Source organism: Xenopus tropicalis, chromosome 3 (genome assembly GCF_000004195.4).
Source record: "Xenopus tropicalis strain Nigerian chromosome 3, UCB_Xtro_10.0, whole genome shotgun sequence".
Taxonomy (NCBI): Eukaryota; Metazoa; Chordata; class Amphibia; order Anura; family Pipidae; genus Xenopus; species Xenopus tropicalis.
In genome coordinates this window covers 28,208,174-28,233,088 of record NC_030679.2, presented here as the reverse complement: position 1 = coordinate 28,233,088, position 24,915 = coordinate 28,208,174, and the positions used below count along the sequence as shown (strand labels likewise).

The 24,915-nt window shown below is 36.1% G+C and overlaps 1 protein-coding gene across 6 annotated transcripts in view; it reads left to right on the top strand.

Annotated features, from left to right (window-relative positions):
- The window catches only part of pcdhga11 (protocadherin gamma subfamily A, 11), a 264,554-nt gene that overhangs the window by 36,516 nt on the left and 203,123 nt on the right, over nucleotides 1–24,915 (top strand). For 2 of the 6 annotated variants that reach the window (XM_031898045.1, XM_031898044.1), the window contains exon 1: nucleotides 21,219–23,728. The exons of 2 other annotated variants lie outside the window; for them this stretch is intronic. In XM_031898045.1, coding sequence (XP_031753905.1) covers nucleotides 21,314–23,728 — 2,415 coding nt within the window. In that variant the 5' untranslated portion in view covers nucleotides 21,219–21,313. Of the gene's footprint in view, nucleotides 1–3,354; nucleotides 5,801–12,667; nucleotides 15,158–21,218; nucleotides 23,729–24,915 lie in introns of those variants that run through there. 2 more of the 6 variants (XM_031898042.1, XM_031898028.1) reach the window with 2 other exon arrangements.

Below are 24,915 nucleotides of genomic sequence, written 5' to 3'. Positions count from 1 at the left end.
CAAGAGGAACAAGAGGCCCTAATTTCATCCATTGTTTATGATTTGACCACTGAACATGCAGCTGCCCTTTCCTGTCTTTTATTCCTTTTGCAGAAATCCAGACATTTAATAAATATTTGTACACACCACATACTATTATTTTTGGTGAAAGCACCAATCTTACTGGTAATATTTTTTATAATTAGTAAGTAATCTAAAACCAGTGCCATGCTTGGTCATAGATGTTTTGCACAGACATGTGATATATTGTTTACTGTTTATGCTACAAAATTTGTTTAGTATAAGCTTCTGGGATTTTTGTAAGAAAGTGTTTTTAACCAGATAGTTTCAGGTAGATCTTTTTTCTAGTGTGTTATACACATATGCAGCTAAGTAATATATTGAATAATTCTTTACTTGTGCAATAATTAAAATGATTAACTACTGAAAAAAATATGACTGGCTAAATCACAGTTTTACAGTATGAAATTAATATATGTGGTGGCACTGATAAAAATCGGGGTACTGTATATATTACTGGACAAGCAAAACTTTTTTGTTTCTTATTTGTGTAACAAATAGTCCATCATGCTCAATCATGCTCAATATGAATACACTCATATTAGGTTTAGGCTGACCTCACTCGCAGGTTGTGGGCAGGTTTGGGTTGAGCGCTTCCACTCACTCTTTCCGCCCATGACCCAACACTGCCCACCTGCTTCTTCCAGCTTCTGCATTTATACTGTAAATGCGTGCCCACAGATCTATAAATAAAGGGTGGAAGCCGGATAGGGTTCGGGTCGGGAGCAGGTGGGCGGGTTAGGGTTTGGTGCAGGTCGAATGTAGGTACTAAGGAGTGAAGTTAGCAAAACTCCTATAACATTCTAATGCTTTTACATTAAATTAATATCAATTATATTTATGGGTTATTTGTGCTCTTAACAATATATAAAAAGTTCATTCAAAATATATTGAGCTAAGCCTATGTACAGTAATACAACGAGTAACTATTTGTGAATGAATTAAAGTTATTCATTTGCCTAGGAACAGATGCACTTGTTCTTCTGTCTTTTTATTCTCTTAGTGTTTTTGCTTTGTTTCTTGTACTTGAGTTACTTCCTTGTTTATTAAAGGAAAACTATACCCCCAGAATGAATATTTAACCTACAGATATCTATATTATGTTAAGTGACCTATTAAAGAATCTCACCAAACTGGAATATATGTATATCAATATATATTACTCTTTTACATCCTTTCCATTGATCCACCATTTAGTGATGGACTGTGGTCCCTCAGATTACAGGAAGAAGTGTGGAAGCTAAAGACAGAACTCTGTTCTTTCATTGGCTGATGTGAACTAGTATGTATGTGTGCCTTGGCTTGTTTGCTGTACGAAAAGATCTAGTTTACTTTCAAAAATCTTTAATTTTTTGAGCTGAAAGTATTGGTAAAACTCAAAAAAATTGAGTTGAAATGGATGTTTGTTTCCATGAATCCTCTTTATTTTTCCAAAACAGGAATGCTCCATCAGCCATTTTAGGAGCATTGCGGCTTATTCTTTTAAAACAATGATGTGTTTTAGTTTTGCTTAAAACTGAGGGAAATAGAAAACACTGATATAATTAACTCCCCCTTGAAAGTGTGTGAAATAAAAAAACATGGGATTGATTTCCCCTTAAAACAATGTGTGAGAACAATGATGGGATAAACATCCCATAAAACTGGATGAGATAGAAAACAATGATAGTATTAATTTGCCATTGAAATTGTGTGAAATAGAAAACAATAAAGTAATTAACTGCCCCTTAAAAATGGGTCAATGTTAGTGATGAGTGAATAAAATTTGCAAAATGGTGAAAAATTCGGGAAATGCATTTGTCGCGCTATTTTTTTTTTTTTTTTAAGCGACTGCACCCAGTTCAATGGGACCGCGCTGTTTTTTGCCACGACCATACCCAATTTGATGCGACAGCACACAATTTGACGAAACGGCGTCTTTTTTGACGCGACTGCGCCCAATTTGACGCGTGACAAAATCATTTTCCACGTGACAAATTTTAATGGAAGCTTCGCGAAACAATTCAACGATGACGCAATGTGGAAATTCGCTGTGAATCGATGCGTGGTGAAAAAATTCGCTCATCACTAGTCAATGTAAATTCTATTATTTTGAAAAAAGAATGTTCCTCATCCATTCATGGAAAGGAAATGACAGTATTTCTTCAGGTGTGAGCTGAAGAACAGATTTTTTAATTGCAATGGTTGCTATTTTTGACACATGGGAAATAAGTTCTATTGTGTCAAAATGCAAACATTTCATCTAAATTTAGGAGCTTGATGGGATCCATTATCCGGAAACCAGTTATCCAGAAAGCTCCAAATTACAGAAAGCCCATCTCCCATAGACTTCATTTTAATCAAATAATTACAATTTTTAAAACATTCCCTTTTTCTCTGTAATATCAAAACAGTACTTTGTATTTGATCTCAACAAGGATATAAGTAATCCTTACTGGATGCAAAACAATCCTATTGGGTTTAATTAATGTCTTATTGATTTTTTTAGTAGACTTAAGGTACGGAGATCCAAATTACGGAAAGACCCCTTATATGGAATGCTCTTGGTCCCAAGTATTCTGGATATTGGGTCTTAAACCTGTACTAAGAAGAGTATAGAGATATAGAGTGCAGGACCAAGGCAATCTATCCCATATCCTATCTCTTGTTGATAACTCCAGGTAATCACCTGTAACCCCCCTCCCTCCAGAAGATGTCACTTTTTTATGTGATATATTTTTTGTATTATAGCGAAATACACACAACTGATCCTGACAAACTCTGCCTTTTTCCATTCATGTAGAGTGTTTGTGTGTAAACACTCTTAGACCTTAGACAGAGGAGGCAGGCTTGGAAACATATTTCTTTCACAAATGAAACCCTTACTTAAGTGCTCTTGACAAAAGATTGGATTTGACTTTTTATGTATTTTTTCCAAATAATCAAACATGTTTTTTTTGTTATTTGAATTAATCTTTAGAGCTTGTATAATTGTCTTGAATAAAAATGATTGAGGTTTGTATTCTTATATATTTTTTTATTCCAAAAACTTTATAATAAAAATATCTTTAAAAACATTTCAAATGTCACCCATAGGTATTTTAAATTTAGCTTTTTTTAGTATGTGTCTGCAGTTCACCATTTAGGACTCTGTGTGCCGCTGTTGACCAAGAAAATGCAATGCTGTGTTCAGTGTTCCACTGTTGTTTTATATATGAACACAGCAAATATAAGGAAGAATAGCTGAAGCATTACCACTCTGATTCACTGAAAGCAACAAAATCTTTGTCCATGCTCTGTAGCTATACTATATTTAAAGAAGATTTTTCAGCTAACAATGTGTGAGACGATCCTAAATGGAGGCAGGCAAGCAACACTAACATGGCAAGTATTCATTCTCTGTATTTGTTTTACTTGGAAATCTGTCTCTGGTCAGCTTCAATACTCCATAGCTGAGGAACAAAAAAGAGGGTTTGTAGTAGGCAACATAGCAACAGACCTTGGCTTAAATATTAAAGAATTAACACAGAGACATTTTCACATTGTTTCCCATTCAAGAAATCAATACTTTGATGTTAATTTTGAAAATGGGAATTTACAAGTGTCAGAGAGGATAGACAGAGAAGCATTATGTGGTGGAAGGCAGATTTGCTCTATAAATCTTGAAGCTGTGATTGAAAATCCATTGAATCTGTATACAATTGAAGTTGAAATAGAAGATATAAATGATGTTCCACCAAGTTTTTCTAAGGATACCTTTGATATATGGTTTAGCGAATCTGCTGTACCAGGAACCCATTTCACTCTTGACCAGGCACAAGATCTAGATCTAGGAACCAATTCTGTGCAAAGCTATAATCTAAATGAGAATGACTATTTCACCTTGAGACAAGAAACAAGTGCGGATGGAATCCAATATCCAGAGCTGGTGTTGGAAAAGCCACTTGATCGAGAAGAAAAAATGTTCTATGAGTTAATTTTAACTGCGTTTGATGGTGGAACCCCGTTAAAAACTGGCACAGCCCTTGTAAAAGTTTTCATCCAAGATGTAAATGACAATTACCCTGAATTTAGTCAAAAAGTGTACCAATTAAGTTTAGAGGAAAATGCACCAAAGGATTTTGTTGTCCTTCATCTTAATGCTGTGGATAAGGATGAAGGCTCCAATGCACAAATAACCTACTCATTTAGCCAAATTCCTGCCAATGCACGTGAAATCTTTACTATTGATCCTATAAAAGGTATTATTAAAATAATAGGTGACCTGGACTATGAAGTAACAGAGAGCTATCAGATGAAAGTGGAAGCAAAAGATGGAGGAGGTCTGACTGGTCATTGTAAAGTGTTGATACAGATTATTGATGTTAATGATAATGTACCAGAAATAATCATCACATCTCTTACATCTACCATATCAGAAGATTCTCCACCTGGTACAGTAATAGCTCTAGTAAAAGTTCATGATTTGGATTCTGGAGAAAATGGTCAGGTCTCTGGTTGCATTGATCAAAATGTACCCTTCCAATTTACATCAACATCAAACAATTACTATAAACTTATAACTAAAGCCAACATGGACAGGGAAACCAATGCAGAGTACAATATCACCATTACGGCTTCAGATAAAGGATTGCCTCAGTTGTCCATCAATAAAACCATACGGTTAATCATATCAGATGTAAATGATAATGCTCCAGTTTTTGAGAAAGCAAATTACATCATATACGTTGCAGAAAATAACTCACCAGGAACCTCAATATACAACATTCATGCTTCTGATTCAGATCTCAATGATAATGGGAAAATTGCTTATTCAGTCCTCAGTAACAAGGAAGATGAGGTCTCAATGCTATCCTATATTTCTATAAACTCCATGACTGGAGTTCTATATGCACAACGTTCACTTGATTATGAGCAGTTAAGAGAATTTCAATTTCAAGTTATGGCTAAGGACTCTGGATCTCCTCCCTTAAGCCAAAACATCACTGTAAAGATTTGTATTATTGACCAGAATGATAATGCTCCAAGGATCCTATACCCCTCGCCGGACACAGATTCTACAGCATTATTTGAATTTATTCCTCGCTTTTCAGGAAAAGATTACCTTGTAACAAAAATAGTGGCAGTAGATGCAGATTCTGGTCACAATGCATGGCTCTCCTACCACTTGCTGCAAGTTCCTGATTCTCCTTATTTTTCCATTGGACAACACACCGGTGAAATAAGAGTAATACGGGATTTTGATGATACAGATAACATAAGGCAACAAATTGTTGTGTTGGTAAAAGATAATGGAGGCCCCTCTCTCTCAGCAACAGTTACTTTAAATCTTGTCATGGCTGAGAGTTTCCAACAAATTCTTCCCGAAATAACAAATCATCCCGTAGAATCAGACATGCAGTCTAATGTTTCATTTTATCTGATTATATCTATTGCTGTGATATCTTTTTTATTTGTTTTAACAGTCATGACAATGATCGTTTTTAAAACCAGAAGGTCAAATATTTCAACCACTTTTGCCAATGCTGGTAAACGGTTCTATCCCCACTTTACACTAACATGCCCCTCTCAGGCTAGCGATGGAACCTTACCTCTCCCATTTCCATATGAACTTTGTGTGGCTATTGATTCAAGTCAGAACGAACTCGCCTATTTAAAGCCAGTTGAAAATGTCCCAACTGACACTCTAATTGATACAGAAGATTCCGCTAATGGAAATAGCTCTCCAAAAGAAAATTCACCTTCTGTTTGCATGATTAAGGTAGGACATAATTACTCATTCTAAAATGGAATTTAGGACTACAGTACTTTTGATTGAACTATGGCTAAACTAAATGCTATTGTAGTGTATTGGATGTTGTACTGGTATTTGTTTTTTAAGTTAATTATTGATTAATATACAGATATGGAATCAGTTATCCGGAAACCCTTTATCCAGAAAGCTTTGAATTAAAAGCCTGTCTCCCATAGACTCCATTTTAATCAAATAATTCAGGTTTTTAAAATTGATTTATTTTTTCTCTGTAATAATAAAACAGTACCTTGTATTTGATCCCAACTAAGATATAAATAATCCTTATTGGATGCAAAACAATCCTATTGGGTTTAATTAATGTTTTATTAAATTTGTAGTAGACTTAAAGGGGACCTGTCACCTTAAGAAATAATTCTAAATTGTTTTCTATTGTGTTTGTCAAGCAAAATAAACTTTACTTATACTACATAAATTATTTAAATCTTATTTTCATCAGCTTTGGAATTCACAATTGCAGCAAGCAGGTATGCGCCATTTTGTGGACACTGTTATCAAAGCAGGCATTGCATCCTGCCAAAATCTTGCTTCTGTGCCAGTATGGGGGGACCTGATGTCCATATCCATGCACTGGTTACAAAATTACATGGTGAGGAGGGAGGGGCAAAGAGAGGAGTGCAGCAACATCTAAGAAGTCCTGAATTGAAAGTGAAAGTAACTCTCTGCCCCACCTCTATGCCTAAGGCATAGAGGCGGGGCAGGCAATATATGATTGACAGCTGGGATTTTTAAATGCTTTTGTTATGGGGTATGGATGTGGTAATAAAAAAATGATTTTGGGTTTCTTTTTTTATTTGAAAAGGGCTTTTATTATAGAGCTTTTTATGTCTGGGTGACAGGTCCACTTTAAGGTATGAAGATCTAAATTACAGAATGACCCCTTATCCAGAATACCCTTGGTCCTGAGCATTCTTGATAACGGGTCCTAGACCTATACTGTATTTTTAATTTGTGCAGTGCATTACAACGGTGAAACTTAATGGCCCACTTGTATCACTATGACACCCTTAGACCTTGTGAGGTCACAGGCATAGGGTTGGACTTGCCTAGAATATTAATACCCCAGAGTAATCTTATGGTACTATAGCTGCTGGTCACTGAAGCATGTGGGTTCAGCTGTGATGTTTGCAGCTGGGCAGTCTCTGTGATCTTCCTTGGGGCAGCCAGGACTGATGCCTATTAATATTATGTAACAAGACTAGTAACAAGGAATTCTTGCCAGCCATGTGTGTAAGCCAGAAAGGAATCAGCCCCAGTTGTAAATGCAGAACATAGTTTGATTCTTTCTGCAAACCAAAGACTGAGGTTCCATGGTGAGTCATTCATGTGGCATTCCAGGCAGCCATCATAGGGACCAATATGGCATTTATTGTGATGGGGCTAATTGTAACAAAAGCAAATACTGCTGGAAGGCATTTGGTAAGAATGCCCATTTTAATCTGTATGTAGGATCCACATTGGGTCTAACTATGTCTATCGGTGAGGGCTAACCTTACAGAGAATCCCTTTGTTTGCCCTTGTAGCAGGAGTCAATTATCTGTGAAGGAAGGGTAAATGCAGGCTGTCTACAATTTACATTATAGTCAGGTACCAAATGGTAAGATTGCCATCCCATTTGCTGCAACAGTTAAGTTGGATGGGATGGTGAATATTTAAGTACAGGTATAATTTTAACAGATTGCAGTGTTAACGTATATCCCTTCAGACTAAAATTTAAATATTTAGAAAAACATTTTACATTTTTAGACACTACTGATAAATGGCAGTATTTAAAATTTAAAATTATTATCTGATGCAGACTGGGATAAACCATATTATTAGACTATTGGAAAGGGGAAGTTTTTAGCTATATGACTACATAAAGGAAAATAAAGGAGTAGGGAAATCGACACAATGGTTACCAGACATAAATATGGAGGATATCTTGGAAGCATTGAGCTCAAAAGAATTCCCTATGCCCTCTCATATAAAAGTGTTCTTAAAGATTTTCCACTGCTCCTTTTACCCTCCCAAAAATGATATAAGTTGAATTTATGGCAACATAGTAGGTGCCCAAAATGCAAACAAACCAAAGCAGATATATTTCACGCCCTTTGGAACTACCCAAAAATCTAAAAATTTTGGAGGGAAGTCAGAGATTACTCACTCTTATTAACTATTCTCCAGTTTCCCCAGAATGGGCCGTGTTAGGCCCAACAACTAAATTCCCTTCTAGACTTACAAAAGGAAGCGCAAGGCTAATGATAATAATTTCAGCAGTAGTGAAAAAAGCCATTCTTCAAGAATAGATTAAGCCAGACCCTTCCTCAATCTCTCTGTTAATCTCAAAACTATCCTACTTATTCACTATGGATTGGATAGAAGCCTCTATGCAAAAGGAGAAATGAGTAAAAAAAATTTTGAAACATGGGAAAGTTATAAATCAACATTATCTCTTTAGAAACGCTGGCACAATGTTTCCAGGAAAACTTCTTGGTATAACGAAAGAATGATTCGCCAAGATCCTCCAATTGATAGAGAATAAATAACAAAAAGTGTTGGTTCTGATAAAAATGTACATAATAATGACAATGCCTAAGCCTTTTGTACATGTAACATTCAAACAACATTTAACGAACTAGGAAAATATCACTGTGTCAGAAAAAGAAATGAGGAGACTGAGATAGGATCAGCATTATTTTTATTAAATGATGTAATGTATGTAATACAAACTGGAATTTTTCATTTTTCAATCATGTGTTCTATAACCGTTATACATGTGGTTTTCATCAATATTTGTTTATGGATGGGATGTCCTAGAAAAACAACAAAGCAATATAAGATATCAGGGTTTTGGCACAAAATGTAGCTATTTTTTTCCTAGGAAGAGTTAAGTTTGATTTGCTTTTTTGACTAAGATCTATTGAGCAGGGCCTTCTATACCCCTTATATCAATTTTATACTTGTATGTGATCTGTAGTTTCAATGAAAACACACTTCTGTACAGCACAGAGAGATATGTTGGTGCTTGAATAAAAAAAATAAAATTTAGTTGGTCTTATTTTATGCATACCTGCGGTGATTTTGTGGGGTAGTTTAGACTATCTGCCCACACCGGTTGACTGTCTGTATTTATAATCTTGGGATCAGATTGTGGAACTGATTGGAAATGCAGCTTCTTTTACTACATGTCAGATCTGATAGTTCCCACTGCTGTGTACATTTGGCCACTGGAAAATCCTGTTGCTTTTAGGAATTGGAAAATGTCTAAAATCAATAAAAATAGAAAAGATCTGACCAGTAATGGGTAATTACTAGAAACTGGGGATTGACATGATGAGGAGTCAGAAGGCAGAGAGCAATAACAACCCAATAGGGAACTAGGGACTAGGAAAAGACCAAGCACATGCAGTACAGGACACCTGAAAAGAACAGAGGACAGGACAGATAGAACAAGATAAAGCAGGTGGGGTACAATATAAAGTACAAGGTCAATATGTCAGGCCAAGATTTGAGCAGGCAGCAAAAAAGCAAGGTCAAAAATATGCTTTTGTCCAATTCTAAAGTTCAGATTTTACATTCTTTAGAATTCAGCATTCAAGAAACCAATTATGGGTTAGAGGCAAAACAGCCAGAACTATATGCTGATATTGATATTGAGACAAAATAAAAGTGGAGATAGATTTGTCTGAATTGTCACCTTATTCATAATCCTCTATCTCTACTTTTGTGAATTTTGTCTTTTAGTGGGCATTTTACCAACATTTTTTAATGAATTTGTATTTAGCTCTTAGTAAATCTGTCAGTCTGCCATCAAGCCAAGTATCACATCTACATGAGCCTTGTAATAATTATTTTGCATTTTATTTTCAAGTCATTTCACTTTAGGGGCATTTTTTTGAAGGGTAATTTTAGTTTGCATATACGTTTGTGTAATTCCACTTCTGTAACACGATTTAAGGGTTTACATACCAATTTAGGGATTGCATAATAAATGGATTTATATCACAAAAAATGTGGAAATAAAACTGATTTAGAAATCTGCATGTTTCATAAATGTGCCAATACCAAATATGTATAGTTTTACAGAGGTGTGTGACTTGGTATGTGTCATGTGGTATGTGTACACTACCACATTTTCAAAGTACCACCAATCAACATGCTGTACTTGAGATTCCAAGGCCAAATATTCTCCAAACCCCCAGTCAGGGGGGCTGGCTCACCCACCAACATGCCCATTGAAATGGGGCCCAACATTTGTTTTTTGCCCCAGTGCCTTGTTGGGCCAGTCCAACCTTGAATTCACAGTTCCCCTATATCCCAGTATGGGTGCCAGTGTGCATATGCTGTTTACTGTTCACCAACAACAAGATGGCTGCTGGAAACAGAAGTGCCACAGCTAAAGATGGTGGTCAGTGCTATGAAGCAGCTCTGTAGGGTTAGGGTAAGTAGGGGGTCCAGTGTACTAGAATCATCCCAGGGTTAATGAGGTAGATATTAGATAGCAAGGGCAGTCTATGGTCCCAACAAGGAGGATGAGATTTGGGGTTTAGGATCCAGACAATTAGGGACTGAAGCATTCAGTAATTAGGTTAGAGAGGACCTATGGGCTGTAGTGAGATAGCTTGGTTGAAGCTTGTATTCTGTATGTGGACACAACAGATCTTTGAATAGCCAAGACCTTTTTGTTTATATATATATAAAAAAACAGTCATATATATGATAAAACAGTAATTAATTAGCTATATTAAAAATTTCATAGTGCAATACTTACATATTCCTGTTGGTTGAGGCGGCATGTGGGCCCTTTTTCAAAGCCCTTTACCACATTCTCTGTGGTAGAGGCAATGGTGCTGACAGTATCACCAGAACACATGTGATTTTGCACTCTTCGCACTCTTCGCTCTTCTTGCATCCCCTTTACAACTACTTTACAGGAATGTTGTAGTGTGGGAAGTTGTCCCATTCACGTGTTCCCATTAACTGATTTGAATTGGCGGATGGACACGCATCTATAAGTATTAACACAAAGACAATTGCCTTTGATAAAGCTCAAGTGACTTGAGCGAAATGTGCGTCATCTATTTTAGTTTTTGTCAGGCAGTGTGTTGGAACTATTGCCAACTGAGGCAGTTATACTTTTGGCTAGTGTTTCTGTTGTTGAGCACTATGAAAACACTTTTAGGCCATCCAGCCTTTCATATACAGTACACTTTTGTACTGAAGTCTACTAAGAAAATGTAAAGAAATGTATAATGTGTAACGTATATGTAAACATGCAATTAGTAGGCAGAGGAATGTGCAGTTCCAGCTTCAAGCTATATTAAACAGGAAATTGGTCTGTGTAGGACTGGGATGGATTTTAATTGACATTTAAATTATCCAATCCTAAGTGGAGGGTGGGGGCTAAGGGATTTTTAATATCTATACAATGATTCTACATGTATGCTTGATAAAGGGCAGTTGTGCCTGCAACATGTCATGACACATGAATAAATTAAATACACCCCATAATCCTGTGCATTGATATGTTTCTTCTAGATTTAGAATTTCTTTGGATATAATACTGTACTATCTTGCTTGTCTCAGACCCTATACCGGCCACTTTCAGTCAACCTGATATGTTCATAGGGTCTCCTTTAAAAGAACATATAAGTTGCAGTTTATAGGATAGTCTACTGCCATATATACCACTGTATAATTTGTGATTATCCAATTCTTAATAGCCTATGTAAAAGATATATGCTAAGATGTTGACTCATATGTTCTTATATGAAATGACCAAAATGTATATATATATATATATATATATATATATATTATTAAGTAAAACATATTGTAACGTAAGCTTAATGAGTAAATGTTTTATTGCATGCATATAAAGGAGATTTTTAGATGTTTGCGTACTGTAAAGTTGGCAGATCATCCTTTTCGTATAAAATCCACTGATGGCATCATTAAGCTCCATTCATAAGGTTATGATCTCTGAGGTGACTTCTAATATCCTTTTATTTTTCAACAGGGGGTACTTTATTTGTTATAATACACAAGTTTTAGTGAGTCATGTGATAGAAATTACATCACTAAGCACCAATTATAACTGATGGCATATTTAAGCACCATTTGCAATTCATACTATACTCAAGGCTCTTGTGTATTATAAGGTTATAATACACAAGAGATATGAATATCCTATAAATAACATCCTTATAAAGGGTGCTTAGTGATGTCATCAATTATAATCGGTGCTTAGTGATGTAATTTATGTCACATGACTCTCTGAAACTTGTGTATCATAATAAATAAAGTGAAAAATGTAAAATATGAGGATATTAGAAGGCACCTCGAAAATCCATGACCTGTATAAAACCACTTGGCCTTTGGCCTTGTGCTTTTATATAGCCGTGGAACTCCTCTGTGACTATCCATATGTTTTACAAAAGGGGTACTTTATTCTTTATTATAACTAAATCAAGGAAGTTTTATTCTTGTGATTGCTGTGGATAGTTGCCTGTAATAAACATTTCAGAGAGTTGCAGATTCTATGCTAACACAAATACATATACATTTTTAATTCTATAACCTTTTTGCAATTAAAAGCCGTTTTCTACAAAGTCTAAAATACATAATCTATTAGTTATATTTCTTAAACTATTTTTTTAGCAATGCTTCTGCAGTTCACCATTTTAGACTCTGAGTGCCGCTGTTGACCAAGAAAATGTAAGCTGCTTCATTCAGTGATCCACTGATGCTTAATATATGAACACAGCAAATATAAGGAAAGAAAAACTGCAACATTCTTACTCTGATTCCTATAAGGATCATTATTGTAATCACCCTGATTCAGCTAAAATGCTTTGTTTAAGCTTATTAGTATATTTAAAGAAGATTTTTCAGCTAACAGTTGGTGAGAAGATTGGATATGGAAGAATGAAAAGGACAATGACATGGCAAGTAGTAATGCTCTGTATTTCTGTTGCTTGTAAATCTGTTCATGGTCAGCTTCAATACTCCATTCCTGAGGAACTAAAAAAAGGGTTTGTGGTAGGCAACATGGCAAAAGACCTTGGTTTAAATATTAAGGAACTGCAATATAGAAATTTCCATATTGTATCTCATGCAAGAAAGCAATATTTTGAAGTCAGTTTAGAAAATGGGAACTTGCATGTTTCAGAAAGAATAGACAGGGAAGGATTATGTGGAGCAAAAGAGGCTTGCTTCATTAACCTCGAAGCTGTTATTGAGAATCCTTTGAATCTGTACACTGTTAAAGTTGAAATTGAGGATATAAATGATGTTTCACCAAGTTTTATCAAGGATACCTTTGACATACTGATTAGTGAGTCTGCTTTACCTGGGGCACATGTTATTCTTGGAATAGCTCAAGATCCAGATCTGGGGACCAATTCGGTGCAGGGCTATACACTTTCTGACAATGAGTATTTCACACTGGGACAAAAGACTAGCACAGATGGAATTCACCATCCAGAACTGGTCTTAGAAAAGCCGCTTGACAGAGAAAAACAAAGCTCCTATGAATTAATTTTAACTGCTTATGATGGAGGAAATCCTTCTAAAACTGGTACAGCCACTCTAAGGGTTATGATACAAGATGTTAATGACAACAGTCCTGCATTTAGCCAAGACATATACCACATAAATTTAGAAGAAAATGCACCAAAGGATTTTGTAGTACTGCAATTAAATGCCATTGACAAAGATGATGGTTCCAATGCAATGATTACATATTCATTTAGCCAAATTACTAAAAACGTTCTTCAGATATTCACCATAGATCCTATAAAAGGAATTATTAAAACCATTGGTGAGCTGGACTTTGAATTGACAGAAAGCTACCAAATGACAGTGGAAGCCAAAGATGGAGGAGGTCTGACATCTCATTGTAAAGTATTGGTAGATATAATTGATGTTAATGACAATGCCCCTGAAATAATCATCACATCTGTTACATCGACAATATCAGAAGATTCTCCAGCTGGTACAGTAATAGCTCTAATTAAAATTCATGATTTGGATTCTGGAGAAAATGGTCAGGTCACTTGTCATATTAATGAAAATATGCCCTTTGAATTCACATCAACATCAAATAATTACTATAAACTTATAACTAAAGCCAACATGGACAGGGAAACCAATGCAGAGTACAATATCACCATTACGGCTTCAGATAAAGGATTGCCTCAGTTGTCCACCAACAAAACCATACGGTTAATCATATCAGATGTAAACGATAATGCTCCAGTTTTTGAGAAAGCAAATTACATCATATACGTTGCAGAAAATAACTCACCAGGAACCTCAATATACAACATTCATGCGTCTGATTCAGATCTCAGTGAAAATGGGAAGATTGTTTATTCTGTGCTCGGTAACAATAAAGATGAGGTCTCAATGCTATCCTATATTTCTATAAATTCCATGACTGGAGTTCTATATGCACAACGTTCATTTGATTATGAGCAGTTAAGAGAATTTCAATTTCAAGTTATGGCTAAGGACTCTGGATCTCCTCCCTTAAGCCAAAACATCACTGTAAAGATTTGTATTATTGACCAGAATGACAATGCTCCAAGGATCCTATACCCCTCGCCGGACACAGATTCCACTGCTTTATTTGAATTTATTCCTCGTTTTTCAGGAAAAGATTACCTTGTAACAAAAATAGTGGCAATAGATGCAGATTCTGGTCATAATGCATGGCTCTCCTACCACTTGCTGCAAGTTCCTGATTCTCCTTATTTTTCCATTGGACAACACACCGGGGAAATAAGAGTCATAAGGGATTTTGATGATATTGAAAATCTTAGGCAAAGAATTGTTGTTCTGGCAAAAGATAATGGAACTCCCTCCCTATCAGCAACAGTTACTTTGAATTTAGTTGTGGCTGAGAATTTTCAACGAGTTCATCCAGAAATAACTAAATACACCAAGGAATCAGATGCGCAGTCGAATGTATCATTTTATCTAATTGTATCAATAGCTCTGATATCCTTTTTATTTGTTTTAACAGTCATGACTACAGTCATTTTTAAATGCAGAAAATCAAACATTTCAACTGCTTTTGCCAATGCTGGTAAAGGCATCTACCCCCACCTTACGTTAACATGTCCCTCTCAGGTTAGTGATGGAACATTGCCTCTCCCATTCCCATATGAACTTTGTGTGGCTATTGATTCCAGCCAGAATGAATTTGCCTATCTGAAGCCAATTCAGAATGTTCCAACTGACACTCTTATTGACACAGAAGATTCTACTAATGGAAATAGTTCTCTGAAAGACAGTTTACCTTCAGCTTGCATGGAACAGGTAGGACATGTTTTGAAAATTCACTTGTCACTATGGGCAGAAAGTATTTTTCAGAGTAGATTAGAATGACCAACAGTTTGATTAATGACTTACGCTGGCCATATACGCACTGATATAATTGTATAAAAAAGTTGTACCATAGTGATCAGTTTTGGTTTTTAATTTTTTTCATTTTGGTTGGATAATAATTACATCCGCACGTGTACTGTGTATCTGACATTATCCTTGGGGAACCCACAGTGCATTTCTGGGATGTCACTTTCATACAATTGATGTTTGCCAACTATTTCATGTTCAGAACATCCTCCGATTTGTTATTTGTAAGGCTTGATTCTACAAATTTAGTCTGAATCTTAGTTTTAAATTGTTGCATTTAAAAGTACGATTAATATCTTTCATCAGAAGAAGACTAAAATCTGAATGCATATGGCCACCTTTAGATAATGATAAACCTAATTTTTTTGTAGGGGGGAAAGTACTTATTCTTTTAAAATACTATAATAATACATTACATGCATGTCGGAAGAGGGGGACCATAGCCACCCAAACATTTTTGTTTCCCTAGTTTAAGAAAACTCTAACCAGACTGTAAAATACTGTAGAATTATAAACCCCCTATTAATCTGTCCTCATGCATTTTACTATTTCTTTCTGTCTTAAACTGCCACTGTCCCACCATTCATTCATGGACATTAATCATTAAAGTGGCACTGCTTGTTTTCTGTCACATGTTCTTGTTGAATCCTACATAAAACTGGCACTGTATTTATGCCATGTGTTCTGGTACTAATATACATGGAATTGGCACAGTATTTATACTTCCATGTGTTCTGGTTGTATTATACATGGAATTGGTACTCTATTTATGCTTCCGTGTGTTCTGGTATTATAGTATTATACATAGAATTAGCAATATATTTATCCTATCATGTATTCTGGTAGCACTATACATGGAATTGGCACTGTATTTATCCTTCCATGTGTTCTGGTAGTATTATTGTGTTATACATAGAATTGGCACTGTATTTATCCTTTCATGTATTCTGGTAGTATTATACATAGAATTGGCACTGTATTAATCCTTCCATGTGTTCTGGTAGTATTATAGTGTTATACATAGAATTGGCACTGTATTTATCCTTTTATGTATTCTGGTAGTGTTATACATGGAATTGGTACTCTATTTATGCTTTCATGTGTTCTAGTAGTATTATAGTGTTATACATAGAATTGACACTGTATTTATCCTTTCATGTATTCTGATAGTACTATACATGGAATTGGCACTTTATCCTTCCATGTGTTCTGGTTGTATTATACATAGAATTGGCACTTTATTTCTCGTATCTTCTTTTGCCATTACTCATAGAAATGGTAATGTGCTTTTCTGCTACATCTGAGCACAATATAACTAGAAAGGGAAGTTTGAGAACAAACTTCATGTTGGGTTGAAAAACGTGAAGTCAGTCAATGAAATGGATGAAATCTGATTGGCTGTTAACAGCTCCACCCACTTTTGGGCATCAAACAATCATCGTATTTTCATTCAGGCTTACCCCGTGACTCAAGTTTGGGGAGTGTAGCCTCAAAGCTGTAAGATTGGCAGTCAATTGGTGAAATTTGATTGCCTGTTGTTGGCCCCTCTCACTTGGGGTCATTCAACAAATGTCGCTGTTTCATTCGAGGTGAACCCATGATAATGTGATTTAAGTTTGGGGGGTGTAGCATCAAAGCTGTAAGTGGGGCAGCAGTTTGAAAATCTTTCCTGTCAAAATCAATAGAAAAATTGGGGTGTTCAGAGCGGGGCCACAAAAAGATGGGGGATGGGATCACTTAGAAAAGCACAAGCAACCTGCTCCGCTATAGGGTGAAGAAGTGGGGAGAGTTTGGGTGTTGTACCCCTAAAACTGTAGGAGGAGTAGCATTTAGAAAATTGGGGGCACGAAGAAGAAGAAGAAGGAAAAATGGGAGAATAAGTTCAAGTCAAAGAACAGTCTGTTGGGTTTTTCAACCCAACATATTAAATATTTTTCAGGAAAAAATGGCAGAACAAAATGCTAGAAAATACTTTAGAAGAGTTAACCTTTAACCAGGGAAACCCACCCAGACATTATACTAGGAAACATCCGAGAAAACCATGGACAAAATACTAGCAACATTTCTGAGTCTTTAAAGGGAAAAATGTCTACATAAAATGCAAAGAAATAGCTCAGAAACATAGACATTCTATAATGGCAGGTTTGCATACTTACAAACTATTAACATAGTAAGCACTTACATCTCAAGTCGTTTGTAGCCAAAATGCTATACAAATGTAACAAATTGTGCTTAGTTTAATAATGGAATTATTATGATTATGATTATGATTATTATTATTATTATTATTATTATTATTATTATTATTATCTATTCTGTTGCAATACATTTGAGACTTAGGGGTGGTTCTTGTTTTCTCAAAAACAAAAGGTAAAAGCGAGTTTTATTGATGGTTAAGAGCTTATTACTGATCTGTATACTACTCCACTGAAAGAAGAACAAAACTATTGTGCGTATACATTGTGCAATATATTTTAGGCTTTGAATGCCTAAACCTGAAGCATTATTCTCACTGCCATACTGCCCCCAATTGGTTCTTATTCACTTCTCTCTATAAGTGATATACTGAGTTTTTGTAGTATGTCACAAGCTTTTATATTATCACTTAAACTGATTTTATATGCATTACACCATTACTCATAAATCAAAATTTATTTTTGATTAATATTAATTTATTTTTGAATTAAAAATCTGTATTGCAATGCCACTTTTTAGACTCCGAGTGCCACTGGAGACCCATAAGGAAAAGTATTTTTGTTTCACACACTGTTGACAACAACACAGGATTGGTTTGACACCTTTCCATTCCTCATTTTACATATAAAATCAGTGACTGTACTACCCTCAAGGATTTAAATGCTGGGGAATTCCATGGCCACTCTGGCATAATTGTAGCTAAGATAGGGTTAGATTCTAAGCCAGTAATACTAGTAATAATTGTACTAGTAATACATTAATTATACCGTAATCTCTTAATATCTTTATTACAAATATAAAATACATAAATATTAAGAAATTTAAAAATGATGTATCTGAAAGTAAATTAAAAGCAGAAACATTTTGCAATGAAAGCTTCCATAGTCATTAAAAAGAACAGCAGTAATGTAGATATGCAGAACACAGACAATGGTTCTTCTCATCAAACCTGCATGTGTTATTTTCACAGCACAATTTTATTATATTCGAGCAAATTCATTCAAGAAATGATTTCTTTAGGACTTATAAATTAGAGACTTGTCAAGTGTTTGAAGGCCTTGTTCTGGCATTATTGAAATGGTTACATTTGAATGTCTTATTTTGGAATAATAGAACTCAAAGCCTTTTTTACTGGATATAATTATGCTTTTCTCCTAACCTTAAATTAAAATTACCTATTCTAAAGCAATGTGTGTTGTAACCTGCTATTGCCTTTGATTCTGAAAAATATTCTGGCTTTTGGCCATAGTGATAAATGGAGAGCATATGATTTTTAGAAGGCATAAATGGTGGTTTCTACAAGTGCAAAGAAAGCTTGATGATTGCATATAGACACCTGTTGGCTGTTGATAACCAGTGGCTCGGGAGCAACATGTTGCTCACCACCAGTGTCGGACTGGCCCACCAGGATACCAGGAAAACTCCCGGTGGGCCCAGGTGTCAGTGGGCCCTCCTGATCATTTAGCCTAATTCATGGTCATTCCCTATTTCTGAATGGGAACAAAGAGAAGAAATAGATAGAAGAATAGATGCTAGCATGTTAATGAAAGAGACTAGGAGAATAAAGGGGTTGGGCGAGGAAAGGGAGGAAAGTAGTTTGTAGAGTGGGTACTATAGTCTAAGGTTTTCTGGTGGGCCCCTGAGGTCCCAGTCCGATACTGCTCACCACTAGAGATGTAGCGAACTGTTCGCCGGTGAACTAATTCACACAAAAATCGGGTGTTCGCAAGTTCGCGAACTTTTAGCGATGTTCGCAATTTTGGGTTCGCCTTAGCTGGAGCCAAATTTTGACCTCTCACCCCAGAGCCAGCAGATAAATGGCAGCCAATCAGGCAGCTCTCCCTCCTGGACCACCCCCGGACCACTCCCTTCCATATATAAACCGAAGCCCAGCAGCCATTTTACATTCTGCCTGAGTGTGCTTGTTGAGTTAGCATAGGGAGAGAGCTGTGCAGGGATTTGAGGGACAGTTTAAGTAGCTTTGCTGACTAGTAATCTACTTTCTACTGCTCTGTATGTAGCTGCTGGGGACAGCTGCCCTGCTGATCTCATCTGCTGTAACCCAATAGTCCTTGTAAAAGCAGTTTATTACACAAGTTTAGAAATGTAGTGTGATTTCTGCCCTTTACAGCACAAAATGCAACGCTGTGTCAACAACGTATCTTTCAGAGAAATTTTTGCCCTTGATCCCCCTCCTGCATGCCACTGTCCAGGTCGTGGCACCCTTTAAACAACACTTTAAAACCTAGAAAAGCCATTTCTGGCCAGAAAACTGATTTTAAAGTTTGCCTTCTCAATGAAGTCTATGGGGTTCGCAAAGTTCGCAAAAGTTCGCACTTTTTGGCAGAAGTTCGCAAACTTTTTTTGTGAGGTTCGCTACATCTCTACTCACCACCCCCTTTGATGTTTCTCCCAGTGGCCCATTTTTAAATCTCTGGTTTGGACACAAGTTTTAGAAGCACAGAGATACCTTTTTACTCCAAGCAGAGCCTCCTGCAGGCTAGCAGTCCACATTGGGCTACCAAATAGCAATCGCAGCCCTTATTTGGCATCCCCAAACACTTTTTACATCTGAGTGTGACTCACCAGTAAAAAAAGGTTGGGGATCCCTGCCTTACATAGAGGCATACCTTCCCATGCTTTACCTATTGCCCAAATAAGCATTTTAGCAAAAAAAAATTAAAAATTTTGTAACGCTAGATGCACAATTGACATGTGAGTTGACACTTGTATTTGTTATACAGTATTACAGTATTGTATAGTAATTTTGTTTGCCCTTCTTCAGGTGTCTACTTTTCTTGTTCATTCTCAGATTTAGAAAGGTATAGTGATCTGGATGTGTCAAAAGACATTACTAGGCACCCGTGCAAGAAATCATTATTTTGTGAATCCTCCCAATGATATATATACTTCAGCATGATACATTAGATAGATAGATAGATAGATAGATAGATAGATAGATAGATGATAGATAGATAGATAGATAGATAGAAAGAAAGAAAGATAGATGTGTTTATACTTCAAATTACATTTAAAGAGAGCAATGTTCTGCTTTTACCCTGTAGTAACTGTATCCAAGATTTGTTTCTTGATCCATTTCCCAGAACACAGTACTGAATGTTATCAACCCATCTGTTTCTGTGGAAATAAACAGATAAAAGAACTGTACTGTGCAGCGCATCAGATAAACAGGCTTTGCAAAACAAAATGAATAGACATGATAACTGTTACATTCATATAGAAATATACACTTATACATACATACACACTATTTTCTAGAGATGTTTTGAAAGATTAGAAAATCTGTTTAATTTGCAGGCAAGTTGGTAAGCAATATTTGTCTGATATTTCATTTGCTTTCTACTGTTGTGTAGAGAAAAGGAAGTACCAATTGTAGTGTCTGTGTCTTGCATGTATTAACATTAATTACATTTAGCTTTTTTTTTTTACAGCGCTTTTGTTCTTGCAAAGGTTTGTAAAGGTTTTAACTTTTTTTCTAAATTCTTAGGAAGAATAGTCAAAGCAAACCAGCAAAGCACAGGTTGTTCTGCTAGTCTATTAATATGTTTAGTAATGCCAAGACAATTTTAGTCATTGGAGGAGTGGGAGTAACTCTCAACCAATAATCATATAAGCTAACACATAATATCTGCTTTTTTACTGTCTTATTTCTGTCCTCCTCCAGTAATGACTCACCCTCCCTCTTTCACGTTGATCAGTACAAAGTATAAAACCATCCATATACCAACTGCTTCACTACAAGAAACACTTTCAGCTAATTACATTTGCTTTGCTGGATTTATTCAGGCTAGATCATATTTTTCCGTTACTGGTTTTACAATCCCAGGGAAAGACCTTGTTAATATGGACTTTCAGCTCCTTTGGAAAGCTTGGAAATGGCAAGTAATTTATGTATTTTATCTTATTTGCTGGGGTTGGTCAAATGGACAGCTTCATTACACTGTGATAGAGGAATCAGATCCTGGAACATTAATAGGAAATGTAGCAAGGGATCTGGGATTGAATGTGGAACATATTTCTGAAAGACGACTGAGGCTGGGATCTGAGGAAAGTAAAAAGTATTTTGCCATAAAGCTGGAAATGGGAGATCTGCTTCTGAATGAAAAGATAGACAGAGAGACTCTGTGTGATTCTGTTTTGAGCTGTTTGTTGCCTGTAGAACTCATTATAGAAAAACCACTGGAGTTGTTTCGCTTAATTATTGAGATTTTGGATATCAATGATAATTCGCCTCATTTTGTTTATTCTGAGCGCCTAATAAAAATAGCAGAGCTGGCAGCTCCAGGACTAAGGTTTCCATTGGAGAATGCTATTGATCCAGATGTGGGGACCAATGCAGTCATCTCTTATGAGTTGAGTCCAAGCCAATATTTTGCATTGAGTGTCAAACAACTCAAAGATGGCAAGCTATTTCCTGAATTAGTTCTGGAGCACACACTTGATAGAGAGGAGATAGGAGAGCATCAGCTAATACTTACCGCTTTAGATGGAGGGAACCCACCTAGATCTGGCACAACTAAAATTACAATACATGTTTTGGATAACAATGACAACCCTCCAAAATTTGATCAGCCTGTTTATAAGACTAGTTTATTGGAAAATATTCCACTGGATACTTTACTCATAAAACTGAATGCTACTGATCTGGATGATGGTTTAAACAGTGAAATTGAGTATTCCTTTGATGATCATACGGCCAGATTGGTGGAAAAGTTATTTAGGCTAGATTCCAGTAGTGGGGAAATACATGTTCAAGGAGAGATCGATTTTGAAGAATCGAGTTTTTATGAAATTCATATACGAGCCAGAGACAAGGGTATACCTGTGATGGAAGGACATTGCGTTATCCAAGTGGAAATTGAAGACTCAAATGATAATGCTCCAGAGATTTTTGTAACTTCCTTGGAAAATTCTGTTCCTGAGAACACGCCATTTGGAACAGTTGTTGGATTGTTCAATATAATTGATCGCGATTCAGGCAAAAATGGTGAAGTACAATTAGAACTCTCAGCAGAACTTCCTTTTAAATTTATATCTCTTGAAAATCATTTTTCTTTGATAACAAATGCTGCATTAGATAGGGAAACTATGCCTCAGTATAATATACACTTTATTGCCTCAGACTTAGGTGTTCCTCCCATGTTCACTGAGAAAACACTTGTTCTTAATATATCAGATGTCAATGATAATAAGCCTTTGTTCTCACAACCTTTTTTCTATGCCTTTATACATGAGAATAACCTTCCTGGAACATTGCTATGTAAAATATTTGCAACTGATATTGATGAGGGTACAAATGCCCTCCTTAAGTTTTCGGTTATGGATTCTTATATATCAGGCTCTCCGATATCTTCTTTTATTTATATTAATGAAAACAATGGCAATGTCTATGCTCAGCGCTCCTTTGACTATGAGCATATTCAACATTTAGAAATTCCGGTTTTTGTAGAGGATAGTGGCTCCCCAATACTAAGAACAAATGCCACTATACATATATTTATTTTAGACCAAAATGACAATCATCCAACTATTCTGTATCCTGTGTTGACTAGAGAAACCATTGAGCATCAAAAAGTACCTCGACATGTATCCATGGGTTATTTGGTCACCAAGATAACAGCTGTAGATGCTGATTCAGGCTACAATGCTTGGTTAACTTATACTATACTTCAGGCCACTGATCCCTCTCTATTTCGAATTTCACCGCATACAGGGGAAATAAGAGTTATGCGACATGTACTTGAGACTGATGAGAGCACAAACACCATATTTGTCCTAATTCGAGATAATGGGGAACCAGCTTTATCAAGCACAGCCACTGTCATAGTATCGTTTGAAGAAGTTGTTCCAGATGAAACTCCTAAATCACAAGATTTCCAGATATCTAACAATGAACAATCAGATGTGACTTTATACTTAATCATATCTCTTGTTGCAATTAGTGTAGTCTCTCTGGTAACTTTTACTGTATTAACCATCAAGTGCTTAAAGACAGAAAATGCACCAACAATGTGTGAAAGTTTCCCATGCCACCCAGAACCCACTCTACAGTTACATTCTGAAAGTACCTTAAAGTACATGGAAGTTAAGACTATACCGCGTTCTTCAACCCTACGTTATAAAACTAGTTTTTCTCCGGCTCTGGAAAGAACAGATTTTACATTTTTGAGACCTTTGGATTTCCCTCAGCTAAAAGATATTCTAAATGATCCTGATTCATCGTTCTCACTGAATGATGATTTTGATGAACTGGATCAGGTGAGAAATTATGAAATAATCATTGGCTTATCTTATTTTACCAGGTTCATTTAATCTTCATTTGGTGTGGGAAAGTAGAAATTGCATGTGATGGGTATGTTTAATAGTCATTACCGTAACTTAACAATTGAAAACATAAATAATGTTTTGTTTTTTTTAAATACAATAGAGCAATGCTGTCCAACTTACTACATGCTTTGGGCAAATTATATCTAATACAGCATGTTGGAGGGCCAGATTGAATTAAAATGTGAATGTCATATAGTATAGCTTATGGAGCCTCTGACCAGACAGAGGGTCCATAAAAATCCTTTGGGGGGCCCTGTTATAGAATATAGTACCTATTTAGTATACAGCAGTTAAGGTTTCCAGAAAAGAGGTAAAGAGACGTGTAGTATAAGCTTACACCAAAAAATTAAGTGTTTTAAAGTAATTAAAATAAACTGCTGCCTTGCACTGGTAAAACGGGTGTGTTTGCTATAGAAATGGTACTATAGTTTATATAAATACCCTGCTGTGTAGCCATGGGGGCAGCCATTCAAGCTGGAAAAAAGGAGAAAGGTCAGAGGTTGCATAGCAGATAACAGATAAAACACCATTGAATTCTACAGAGTTTATCTGTTATCTGCTATGTAACCTGTGCCTTTTCTCCTTTTGAATGGCTGCCCCCATGGCTACACAGAAATGTATTTATAGAAACTATAGTAAACTTCTTAAAACAAACACACAAAATGTACCAGTGGAGCAAAGAAATACATTATAGTTTAATTACTTTAAAACATTTTCACTTTTTTGGTGTTACTTTTTCTTTAAAAGCAGGAAGACACAAACACTAGCAGCTAATCGCTGATTGGTCAAGAACTGAGCAAAGGGCTGGCAAATGTTTATCCATGGTTTCAAACTGACTCATAGTTGGTCAAGTGGTTACAAGAGAGTATTCAGTGCAGTTTTGGGCTCCAGTCCTTAAGAAGGATATTAATGAGCTGGAGAGAGTGCAGAGACTGCAACTAAACTGGTAAAGGGGATGGAAGCTTTAAGCTATGAGGAAAGACTGTCGAGGTTGGTGTTATTTTCTACAGAATCTGAAGTAAAGTACAGTATGCAGAGTTCTGTGGTGGTGCTCAGCTCCAGATTTCTTATCCGGGTGCCCTGAGGCCACCCCCTTCAACCCAACCCCCCCCCCCCGC